This window comes from Epinephelus lanceolatus, chromosome 11 (assembly GCF_041903045.1).
Source record: "Epinephelus lanceolatus isolate andai-2023 chromosome 11, ASM4190304v1, whole genome shotgun sequence".
Classification (NCBI taxonomy): Eukaryota; Metazoa; Chordata; class Actinopteri; order Perciformes; family Serranidae; genus Epinephelus; species Epinephelus lanceolatus.
The window spans coordinates 18,669,084-18,682,537 of NC_135744.1; the positions used below are offsets into that span (position 1 = coordinate 18,669,084).

The 13,454-nt window shown below is 38.9% G+C and overlaps 1 protein-coding gene across 1 annotated transcript in view; it reads left to right on the forward strand.

The window, feature by feature from the left end:
• The window catches only part of LOC117263415 (vacuole membrane protein 1-like), a 99,466-nt gene extending 96,726 nt beyond the window's left edge, over positions 1-2,740 (forward strand). Inside the window, exon 12 of the mRNA XM_078172332.1 lies at positions 6-2,740. Coding sequence (XP_078028458.1) covers positions 6-140 — 135 coding nt within the window. The 3' untranslated portion in view covers positions 141-2,740. The remainder of the gene's footprint in view (positions 1-5) is intronic.
• The last annotated feature ends 10,714 nt before the right edge of the window (positions 2,741-13,454 follow it).

Sequence of the window (13,454 nt, forward strand, 5' to 3'; positions counted from 1 at the left end):
GGCAGGAGGAGAGCTGGCTGTCGTGGCTCTTTGAGAAGGTTGTGGTCATCATGGTATGCTTCTTTGTCTGCTCCATTGTCAACTCCATGGCCCAGAGCTACGGCAAGCGCAAGCAGCAGGAGAAGAGCAAAACGGAGTGAAAGCCAACTTCAGAAGCTCCTTCGCTCATCTCAGCTGTCCCTCCCGGCTCATTATCTGAAGCAAAATATCAGCTTTCTCTCCTGTTTATTGTGTGTTTACGTTGAACTGGGACTTCCATTTACTTGCTTTTTCTGAAGGCTTTTGCATTTGGTAGTGATTTCCACGATTGTGCTTTGTGAGGTAGGTGCTTGTTGGAGTGCGTGTGAGCTTGTTGTGTTGTTTCGTGTTGGTGCTTTTAGCAGCTCCACGTGAGAAGAAGCTGCTGGCAATAGTTCTCCTTAGTGAGGCCTTAAGCTGCACTGTCAAAGGACCTTAAAGTATTACATGTCCGTAGAGTCACTTCAATTGAATAAGCTAGTTAATTTTGAAGTTACTTGCTCAATAACCTGATTATTTATTATCTCTGTTAGCTGGTTTATTAATAAGATTGTATTTATTACTGTACTGTTGAGTTCTGTGTAGTGTCGGCTGTGGTTAGGTAAGACTGTAAATGACTGTTTGCTCCTTATTTCTACATTATAGAGCTCTAAGTCAGTTGTTGTAGAGATGTTAATGAGTGTGCTGTGAGATGACCACTTCTTTTGTGCGCACAGTAAAGCTCGTCAAGGTACTTTTGGATGAGAAATGATAAATCGGCCATGAATCACCCCTGCTGGTCCCTTTGTCTGCCCGTATTGTTCTGCTTCCAGGAAGAGAGCACATGAGTCAGCCCGGGGCTACATTACCAGATGCAGCCATATATTGAATCAGATCTGTGTGTGTGTGTGTGTGTGTGTGTGTGTGTGTGTGTGTGTGTGAGAGACGGAGAGGGATAGTAGGTTGCGTGGCTGCCACATTTGTTGCTCTCCCTTTTTATCTTTTATGGATTAAAGCCACTAATAGACTCGCCTGGGAGTCTCAGTGAAGCAGGTAGTAGCCTTAACTTCTCTGTGTCGTGTCTTTCTTTGTCTTCACTTGAGCTTTTTTTTTTTTTTTAATCCTTGTTTTTTTTACCTCAGCAAGCTCACGTTTGACATCTCCTGAAACAAAACATTTTATACGATCGTTTCGGATAACGTCAGCTGGCTCTCGGTATACGCAGCACCTTCTTTCTTTTTTTTTTTTTTTTTTCAGAGAAATGTGCTATTTTCTTCTCCCTCGTCTGTACTGCCGCTGTGCTACGCTGGACTGAGCACAGTGGGCGCTAGAGCAGGCACAAGCAGGAGCGAGAGAGAGAGAGAGAGAGAGAGAGAGAGAGAGGAGGGAAAAAAAAAACCTCAAGCGCACAGTGAAAAGCGTCTGTGCCGTTACCTCAGCTGAACCTTCGGATGAACTCGTTGCACTGGCCCAGTCACGGAGCCAGGAGACGAATCACTCGAGTAGATTCAAAACAGAGGGGTACTGTTGAGCGGGCTGAACCCTGCGCTCTGCACCAGCTCTAGTCAGAACACTCACATCTCCTCTTTTCTCCTGTCATGGTAAGTCGGACTAGGATTTTTTTTTTTTTTTTTTTTTTTTTTTTTTTTTTTTCTTCCTCATCGTTGTGTACATACGTCTCAGGCATGTCCGTCACTCTCTCGGCCTGTCAGATAGCTTATCAGACTGGTGTTGGCTGTTAAGATTGCAAGGCGACAACAGTCTGTAGGCTGTCTGACATTTCGGGCTCTTTCATCTGACCAGCATCCTGTTTTGTCCTCCTTTTCTGTTACTGTCATTGTCTCGGTTAGCATCAGTTCCCATTTAGAGGTGTGTATATGTGTGTGTGTGTGTGTGTGTGTGTGTGTGTGCAGCGATGTCACTTCCCTTTATCCCAACCGCTTGTGAAACGTCAGAAACCTATTGTTTATTTCCTCCATGCTGACGTGGGTGAGGGTTTTAATGTGGTTTTTATGTGGAGGGAACTGTGTTTTCGCATGTTTGCAAATGCAGATGTAGTGATGTCAATGGTGTACTTCTGCGTCTGTGTACGTGTGAGTTGGCTCTTAAATTTCCAGAGAATCCAGACAGTACACACCTTATTGCAACACATCACATTGTGACACCCAGTCCTAGGTATGGTACACGCAGTGCTCACCCAGCTCTCCCCTTCCCTTTTACACTTCCCTCTTCTCTGTTACTGAGAACTTTCTTCTATTGCTCAATATGCACTTTTTTTTTTTTTTTGCAGGAGGCTGCGCTTTATTGGAACAACTCTCTAGAGGGGGTGTTTTTTCTAAGGGCCACAAATTGGTAATTATACAAAGCTGAAAATCATTGCTTGACCAGCGGATACTTTTGCCGCAAAGCCTCAGTTTTATTTTAGATTTTTTTTTTTTTTTTTTCTAGAACTTTTTCCTGGTCATAAAAGCAAAATCATTGGATAACACTGGAATGGCTCGCTGGCTTACAGAGTGTTTTTCTTGGCAGTCTCAGGATGTCCTGTTCCATAAGGGAGCCCCCTTTTGGCATGCCTGTCTGAATGTGTGTGTGCATGTTTGTCTAGAAACTCTGTTTATATTTCGATGTGTAAGTGCCTCTATTTCTTGTCTAATAGATGTCTGTACCTGCGGGGTTATTTTAAAGGTATGTATGTTTTTCATCTGCTTTCACTATAAATAAAGTCTGTGGATAAAAAAAAAGAGCATCTGTGTTCTGTTCATTATGTGATCAGTCTCGACCACACTGGGCCGGCGTTGACCCTCAGGCCTCCAAAGAATCTCACATGTCAGCCGAGAAAGAGGGTCAGCAAGGATACTGAGTCCATCACAACTCCGATTTCCCCGTCTAATGTTTCACATCCAAACGGTTATCACGTTACTGATTTGCTCTCTGCACACTGACATCATCTCCATTTCAGATTCCAAGTTAAGCCTTTGCCGTGAGTTGTGAAAATAGCAACACTTAATGCTCTTGTGACAAAGTGTATTTTAACTCAACAGTCTCACCAACTAAACTATAATCTGTGGAGTAAATAATAATGATGTGAAACATTTGACGCACAAAGTGTGTGTCTATATGAAACATTTTGGGTAACTTACTATGAAATAATAACAAAATTATGATTGAAATTGTGTTTATAAATGCATGTATCAGAATCAGGTTACTGGTTACAAGGAATTTGCTGTGGTGTTTTGGGGCAAAACAAACATAAGAGAAAATTGAATTAAAAATAAAAACAAGTATTGCACAATGACATATATATATATATGTCGTATATCGTATATTGCGTCAAACGACATAAATAGAGGATAGGATAAAGTTGAAATGAATTTTAAAACATTCTATTAACATGATTTTATGATGGTATTACCGTCAAATATCAGGCTATTAAAAAAAAACTTTACATCGGTGTGTGTGATTAGTGTCTCGCGGTCAGATGTGTGACCTGTGCTAAAGGACCCCTGCTGAGAGAAGTCCTGTTCCCAGAGCAGCCACACCCTGAGCACCACGAAGACGACTATTTCCACCCACCGCACCCCACCCTGACTTACCCCGGGGCTCTGGCTGAAAACCCAACATGCAAATCCTGCCTGTACAAACAGGCTGGGGGACTGATAATTCAAATAATGACACTGCTTTTGTCCTTCCTCTCTTTCTCTCATCTCTCCATATGCTGCACATGTACTACAGTTGAATCCGGGTTTAATTTCTGGTGCACTGACCCCCTCCACCTCCACCTCCCTCACTGTCTCCAGTTTTTTTGCCCCTCCCTGTCAGCAGGCTAACCACCGAGGGATGCTGAAATATCACTGACTTCATCCACCGCCCACCCACAAGCCCACTCTGCATTTGGTTATCCACTTAGTTCCTTTCACACTCTGTCTCATTACATTATGCTGACCAAGTGGATTTTTCTCCTTTCGTTTTTTTTTTAAATTCAAAATCACATTAAGATCCTTTTGTTTTTCTAAGTAGCAGTCAGGGGGTCATATCAGACGAAAGTGAAGTCAGCAAGCAGGATGTACGGCACAGGAAAAGTTGCTTACCAAAGGAAATGAATGAGCACATCATTGTTGTATTTGCACAATAGAATGAGAGTTGATTACAAGAATAATTTAAATGTCACAGAGTATAATAGTGAAACAATAAGAAGCACCATTTGCTTGTGACGTGCAAGTCACAAGCAAATCTTTTAAGCTCTACATGTAACTTTTTACAGTGTCCAACAGTAGCTAATGTTAGCTAAGAAATGGGGTCCGCCAACTTCACCAATTAACCGGCACCCACCACAACACAGAGTCCATGTTGTATTTATGTTATATACATTTTGTTGAGGAAACACTGACATGTATTTTGATACTGTAGTTTTAGCTGGCTAACATTAGCTAACATTAGCTTGCCTTCAAATTGCTAGCTAGCAAATGCCACAAAATACTAAATTGAGTGGATAACATTAGCTAACTCATCCAGATGCCAGGGCCTGGTTTTGAGATAGCTGTATCAGCCAAGAAGCAACAGATTCATGCAGCCTAGATTTATTACAGCTAGCTGGGTGGCCAACGAGCTAACCATAACCAAAGCTAAGTTTAGCCGGCTAGCTTTAAAGTTATGCTGCATGGTTGCTTTGTAACATTAGCTGATGAAATAATCTGCAAACATGAAGCCAATTAGCATAACGGAGCCAGTGGTCCAAATTAAATATAGGTAGTTTTCAAGGTATGCTGTGATATTTAAATTGATGTTTAGCGTACTGTGTACATTTGCTTATCTACGATATTGGGGGAAAAATGCAACTGGACAGAAAATCTCACCCTTTTTTTTTTTTGTTATTTTCAAGAGACTTTTTCATACGTACATCCATGAAAAAACAATTGCAAGCTTTAAATAAAGTAATAAAATACTTGTTTAACCAAAAATAACCTTTCCATTTTAAAGAGGAGGGTGCCACTAACAACACGGATGTTCTGAAGTCACAAGTCAAGCCTTAAATTCTGATGATCTGGTCAAACTTTAGCTTTTTAGCTAATGTTACCATTTGACCAGCCAATAGGCTAATAAGTTAGCTAAAAATACATATTCATGTAACCTTCCTTTGTGGGTTTTGTGGTGATGAATGAAGTTGGATATTTTGGTGGAGGTGTCACTGATTTTTAAGCTGCATACTGCTGCTCTCTTCCAGCTAAGTCATCGACAGCATAACCCTTGATTTCAATTTTTATCATTTGTGGACTAGCCACCTCCATGATAACTGCCTTGTGCATTGGCCTCTGCTGGTCTGCGGCTACTTAGTAGGTTGCCAGAAATTAATCATGGTTAAAAAACAAAACGTAACTTCTCAATATCTCAATAGTGTTCTTTTGAGTCATCTGTGTCAAGTCTATGGCCCAGTCCCAATACACCCCTTGCCCTTAACCCTCTGTTTTGCGCATTTACACCTAGGGGTAGGGTGTCCCGGTTCTTGTCAGAATAGAAGGGTAGGGTGTTAAGAGCATTACAGATGTATTTTCTTTGTTAATAAAGAACTAAAACTTAAAATAGCCATCGTATTACCTTAGTGTAATGGTGTATCAATGTAATATGGTCTTTTTCTTTACAACAAGCGTAACAAAAGTGATCGCTAGTATGTCGATGTTTCAGCAGCTAACTGACCAGCTAACGTTACAGCATTTTGATATATTTTAATGTCACATCTCCCCCGTTTGATGGCATATGGTGCCCAAAATTTGACTAAAGTCCAGCAGCGAAATTGCTGCACTTGTTAGTGCTCCCCTAATATCAGTGCAGACTGGCAGGGTAGGAGCAGAGGTTGCTGACGTTATCTTACAGAGCACTGTTTGATTGATTGATTGATTGATTGATTGATAGTGTGAAAGTTGTTTACGAGTTGCAAGAGAAATGCCACAGCACAAGATGGTGTATATGCAATGGTTGTCCAATTTTATAGAGGAATTTTTCAACCACTACCCCTTGGTCTCCGAGGGGCGAGGTGGCATCAGAAAATCAGGGGTAGCTATAAAAATTTTCAGTGATTTGGCCTAGGTCAAGTCTCAAGTAATGAGTATCAAATCAAAGTCAGCTTGAGTCTTTTATCATTGTTAGTCAAGCGAGTCTCAAGTCCTCAAATTTGTCAAGTCATGATTCCAGTTCCCCACTTCTGCTTTCTGTGTGCAGATATCTCTTCATGCACACATGTTTATATGTGCACATCATAACTGTGGTTACTGTAAAGTCTCAGCTCTTAAAGCCTTTGTTTCTTTTATTGTGGCTTTGGCATGCTGAGATCAAACGGGCTTATCAGCGTCTTCAGACTCTTCGTAATTCGCTCCATCTGAGAGGAGAAATATTATTGGTCTCATTTAAATCAGATCCCAATTCAGAGAGATTAAATGTCACTCGGCTGGCCTCTGTTGTCGAGTGATTTACGATGATTTAAATATTTAATTCAAACAGTTACTATCTGATGATGCACTGCTCCACAGATTGAATTTGACACAACAAAACACGTCTCCCTGCGCTGTGCTAAACTAAATTATGTGTGGGTATTTTAACAGAGCATAGTTAGGCAGGAGCATCTGCTGTTCCTGCCCACGCAGTGCCAACATGGCAGACAGCCTAATGGTTGGTGCCAGGTGGCAATGCCAGGGCACCGTGACGAAACACACACACACACACACACACACACACACACACACATCTGTAGCTCTTCCGCCTGCATTTTTCTCAACAAGTTATGGTTTTTTACAATCGCTTACATCCTATTGTGCAATTATTACAAATATTGGTAATATATTAATGTTATATAGATACTGTAACATGAGACTAGAAATCATTTTAGATTTTGTGTTGTTTTCCTGGTTTTAAAGGCTGTGTTACGGTAAAACGATGTAATTTTCTGATGTTATCAGACTGTTCCAGCTGCTCTATCACTGTTTTTTTTTTTTTTTTAACAATTTCTAACATTCTTTTGTGCCATCTGTATTCACAAGTCCAAAATCTCTGTTTGTTGTGGACCATGCCCTTTACACAATTCATGTTTTTTCTGAATATACACATGACAAAAATGCTAATTTTTTCCTACATACAAGCTTACCCTAACACCACAATTGTCTTGATTACAAATGTAATCAAATATATTGATTTTGTATTGATAACGAGACATGAGATATTGTGTTAGATTTTGGATAATATTGCAAGTGTCGTCCTTTCCTGGTTTTAAAGACTGCATCACAGTGAAATAATCTAGGTGTAGTAGTAATTTATTTTGGTCCTTGTTAACGATTTTTCATGAAGAATGCTCAGAATAAAGAATAAATAACGTCCAGGCATTTAATTAAAAGGAAAAGACAAAGTATAGACCGAAGAGGTGTAGACTGAAGCTGACGCTTACTATACCTATGAATAACTCATTTACTGCAAAGTTAAAGTGACAAGAAAAATTCCAACATATTTCATACAAAATAACATACCCTAGTTTTAGTTTATGTTCTACTTCCATATTTTATTTTTATTCTAAATTCGCATAGTGATCTACACCATTTAATTCCTTATCACAACCACTTTACAAGTTAACCCCTTCAACAGATACACATCTATACTCATATCTATATTTATTTGTTTCTCTAAACACACCTATTCCCCTAACATCAAACAGCCTCTAAGTACATTTAGGAAGCAAATTATTTTATGCTTTGTACATTATCTGTGCAGTTTTAACATCAACTAGATGACAACATTTTAAAGCTTGAGAGTTAATAAATACAGCACTGGTGGTTTTGTGATAATTTGATCAAATTATAATTTTTATAGCTCTTTTCTGTAGCAAAATAGGTAATGTATGAAACTACGAGAGCACAATATAGTATCTATAGTGACCCCTGGTTCTGTAATTTTCGAGACTGTTATAGCTGTTCTTTTACTTTTTTTTTAATTATTTACAATCGCTAACATCCATTTATGCAATCTGCAGTCACATTTTCAAAATTCTAAACCCAATAAGAACAACATCTGTCTTGTGGACTGTACCTTTATCAAAATGCATGTTGTTTTCACAAAATGCGCAGTCAGTTAATTAAAGTGTTTTAATTTTCTTTACATACAAGTTTAATACCACAATTATGGATCTTAGTCTTAATTATGGAACCATGTCTTATTTGCTCACAGCATGCCAAAAAATTAAAGTTCAAAACCCTGAATATAGTATAAAGTCTTCTGCAACAGCAGCAGCAGCTCAAAAGCTGGACTGGAACAGCTGATAAGCAGTTTCTGAATGAAAAGATCATTGAGGTCAAGACAGAGATGCACTTCTCCTACAATGTAAAACATTTAATGAATTAAGGAACGTTTATTTCACCGAGCTCAACTCTGTAATTTCAAATTTAAAGGGCTTGATGCCCTCTCAAGATGTAAAATACTCCTAAGGAGAAGGAGACAGGGCATGTCTTGCTGCCAAGTATGTATCAGCATGCCACAACCTGAGAGACAGTGAATGACCAACACACACACACACACACACACACACACACACATGCAAAATATGTGTTTATTGATTTCTACTACTGTCTTTGTTCTTTTACATATTTACCTATTTTAGTTTATTTAATAAATTGTTCATATACTTTTTATACGGCATTATTGAAGTGTGAAATAAATAAATAAAAATAAATAAATAGATTTAAAAAAGACCAACCACAGCTGATCCCAATCTCAATTTGAGGTGCTAAAGTTCTTTTAATAACATGGACATATATAGTAAAAAGGGGACTTTTTGGATTGATTGTGTTTGAAACAGAGTTGATCGTGTAGATTAGAACAGGACTCTATGTTGTAGTATGTTTCCCCTTCTACACCTTTTTATTTCACAGATTTTTTTTACAACTGCTTACAAGTGTCCATACCTATACTTCAAAATTGTCTCTTAAATTTTTGACAAAGAGGAACACACACAGACCCCACAACTGGCTGAAAAGTTAATTTTCTGCTCAAAACCACTTTTTGAAAAAATTAAATACCAACTTTAAATTAAAAAAAAAAAAAAAATCTCTACATACACAGACTTTTTCAGAACACCAGCACAGTGTTGTTGATCACACAGTAAATTGTAGCACAGTGATTTTCAAAGTACTAACAAATGATGGCATTACAGAATCTACAATGCTTTTTATGTGTCAGTTTTATTTGCATTCAATAAACAATATGAAATCCACTGGGATTTTTTATAATTCAGTTTCCTCAAACTGTAAACCACTCCACATTTTTGTGGAATGTTGAATGTGTGCGTTTATTAGCAACATCCTCACTAAAAATGAATGGCTCAGCTTTACTTTATAAAATTTACAAAAGAAAAAATATTAAGTGACAGGATTAAGATATGATAAGAAAAGAATAATTCTTTATTCATCCCACAGCAGGGACGTCTGCAACATGTTGGCAGCATAGGGACAGTGCAAACATGAAGCATCAGTGGGAAAAAATACAAGTACATACTTGTTAAAAAGAAGCACACAGATCAGTACAGCACGTAAATTGTAACTGTAACAAACACAAAGCAATATAATAGATTAAGAAGGCTGGCTCTGTGATTGGCTGCAAACTGGACTCATTTGAAGCAGTGGTGGAAAGGAGGAATTTGAACAAACTCTTATCCATCATGGATACTCCTGAACACCCTCCTCACCTCATACTGGACAGACAGCAGAGCTCTTTCTCCAACAGACTGATACAGCTTCACTGTCACAAGGACCGAAACAGGAAATCATTCCTGCCCGAAGCAAAGCGCCATTTAATACCTCATCTCTGTCTGACAGAAAGCACTCAGACCTACCGTTGCTCCTCTATAGCTTAATAGTTACATCCCAAGCATTTGTTTGCACTGCTGGTCATAACCAACTGCACATTTGTAGCTATTTTGCACAATTTTTAAAACTTCTACCTCACTTCTCACTGTGTTGTGTATATAATTGATCTTCTAGTTTTACTCCTGTAATTTTGATATTTTAATTTTATTTCTGTACATTAAATAAACAACATCATACACTAAAAATACCTCAAATCATGCAAATCAGCAAATCGTCACAATCCGATGCCACTCCTGGCGTTTATCTGCCATTATTTAAAAGTTTTATAGACAGAGGTATGAATGAATTTTTAAATCTGTTTGGTCTGCACCGAGGCGCTTTGAATCTTCGACCAGAGGGCAGCTGCTCGGACTCTGTTTGCAGAACATGAGAGGAGTCATTAATGATCTTATTGGCTTGACTTAGAGTTGCCTGTCCAAAAATAGACTGCATGGAAATGTGCTATTTGACCCCTATTATTTCCATGCAGTGTGGATCAATCAGTGATGGAAGCATAGATGTTGCACCTGAGTGATGATTGTAAACCATAAAAAAACAAAAGCTAGATATAATGAATAGACTGACTAACAGTTGCTGCAGGAAAAGCTTTATTAGCAACTTGAAATTGTTGCCAGTGGTCAACAAAAAAATCCAACATACATGGTGTTTGGTTCCAAATGTGTAAAAATAAAATACACAAATACAGTTTTAAAAAAAGGCACAAAAGGGAAAAAGAAATCACAACAGTGCAGAGTTTCAGGCAGTCCTGGTCCAGCTGCTCCTCTGCCTGCTCCTCTTCCTCATCCTAACAGTTTTTATTTCTGTCTCTGCTCCTCCAGGTTGTTTGGTTCATAAAAACAAAAAAATACCTTGTTGATATATATTTCCATTTAATTAAACAAACTGGACAGCCCAGCTGTTCAGCTGCTGTTGTTGCAGAAGTAGAGACTTTAACTTTTACTCTCATTTAAATCTCACGTGAAAAAAACGCCTGTGCCATAGTTAGTTTTGTTTATCTGTTATTTGTAAGTGTCTGTTTCATATATGATTATTATATCTTCTTGTTTTGTCTGTTATACTCCCATGTTCAGGAGAGAAATATTATTTGTAAAAGAATAGATTTGAAAGTCTACAGGGGAGGTTTTCACCATAAGCCCTTTGAGATATCTTACCACTCCTGTTTCCTACCAATCCCTGCCATGTTTATTTTTATATTCTTGTTTTTTCTCCCATCTTGTGTGCTAATACAATTCAAATTCAAGATCCATAATGTTACAGGGTAGGAAAACGTTTTGTGGGACTGACTACACACTGTGAAAACAACATGACTTGTGTTTTGTTAAGTGTGGACCAAAGGATGTTAGTGATTATAAAAACCTGTCTTGTAACACATTTGTGACCAAATGTTGTAATCACAAGCAGCAATGTCATGTTGCTAATATAAACCTTTAACTGCAGCAACTCTGTCACTTAATATTTTTTTTATCCTGTAAATTCTATAAAGTAAAAATTATTCTAATTATTCTTGATTCAGATCCCATGTAGCTGCCACTAAGGTAGCAGCTACTCTTCATGGGGTCCACACACAACAAATAAAACAGAAAATAAGACATAAAATATAAAAAGTCTCATTAAGAATGTGTCAAACCAACAACTAAACATCACAACACGTTACATTGCATTAGACATAATTCATAAAAAGTCGACAACAGCATATTCAAGACAAAAACTAAACATAACATATCACATTGCTCTTTAAAAAGTTGCCTTACTGGGTGCTGCAGTGATCATCTTTGGAAGACTGTGATGCATCGTGATGGCTCAATTCATCACAGAATTGCATAAAGAGATCTTGTGTTTCAGAAATACCAGCATCTTTGCATGCTTTGAAACCCACATCTGAACCAGACTGTGCAAAATCAGGATCACATACAATAGGTGATTTGGGAGTTTTTTAATTTTAAGAAAATGAGCTATGGTTTCATGAAATGTGTTGAAACAAATGAGGGAAACTGTAATGAAGACAATGTGGCTTTGAGTAGAGCATTAGCTGTTTGGATATATGTGTGATGTAGGTGTGTTAAGAGTTAAGAAAAAGGTAAAAGCTTGTAAGCAACACTCTGCTCCAAATCAGGTTGCGTATTCGTCGTCGTACTTTCATGCACAGTTGAAGAACTCTGCAATCACAACATAAATCACGGTTCAGCTGAATTTAAGCTTCGTCTGGCTTCGTTAGTTTGTGGTGAAGCTTTCAGAGGAAAATATCAGTGACTAAACTTTGTGTACACTGTTCAAAACAAATCACAAATAGGCTGCATGACTTACTTCATGGGTCGAACACAGAAAATCCTTTTCTCCTAATGTGACTACGTGTCATAACAAGACAGACAGAGAGGAGTCATAATGGCTCGTCGTGCTACTCCCACCTTTTGTGTCCCAGCAGGAGTTCTGCCAGGCACACTGCGTCATTCAGGTGTGTCATAAATTCACAGGGGAGAACACGACTGTGTCATAAGACGAGATGGCACAATAATGCAGCAGCATGCCTGAGAGTAGAGTGGGCGTACAGCTCCAGAAACGTACCTAATACTCCAACACACACACACACACACACACACACACAGAGTCAGAAACAGCTCTTTGATGTGAGAGGACGTCACTGAGTAAACCTTTGGAATGCTAGCAATCTGACAGTATGGACTCTCCTCCTCCGCAGCCGTGGCAGATTTTATCATCGGGCGCTGAGTGCAGCTTAAGCACAGCTTTACATGTCAATGCAGGTTTCTGTGTCATGACATGATGCCATCTCGGAAATATTACTCAGGAATGTCTCACGCTGCCTTCCAAGCATACCAGTGATGGGAATATGTGGTCTGCCCTTTCTGCTGGATGCAAATTAGGCAACACTATACAATTACGCTGAAGAACGGCCAGTAGATGCAAATCTGAACAAAGATTTACGTTCAGTGGATGGCACTTGATTTATTGACAGGTGTGGAAAATGCTAATGGCAATAGTCACTTTCCAGCTTCAGGTGGTTGCACAAGAGGAAGTCACCCGAGTCAGGAGGATTCTTTCTCAGGGTACGGTGTGTTTTTATGCCTCTGTGCCAGCCGTGACCGGAGGCATTATGTTTTCGGGTTGTCTTTACATACGACGCACGTCCTGTTCTTGTGAACACAATATCTCAAGAACAGCTCAAGGGAATCTATTCAAATTTGGCAGAAACGTCTACTTAGACTCAACAATAAACTGATTAGATTTTGATGGTCATAGGCCAAAGGTCAAGGTCACTGTGACCTTGTTTGTCTCATTGTTAAAGCGATATCTCAAGGTCACCTGAAGGGAATTTTTTCAGATTTGGCACCAACATCCTCTTGGACTCAAGAATGAACTGATTACAATTTGGTGGTCAAAGATCAAGGTCACTGTGACCATGAGTTTGTCTCATTCTTGTGAAGGCAATATTTCAAGAAGACCTTGAGGGAGTTTTCTCAAATTTCGTACAAATGTCCACATGGACTCCAGGATGAACTGCTTACAATTTGGTGGTCAAAGGTCAAGGTCACTGTGACCATGCAT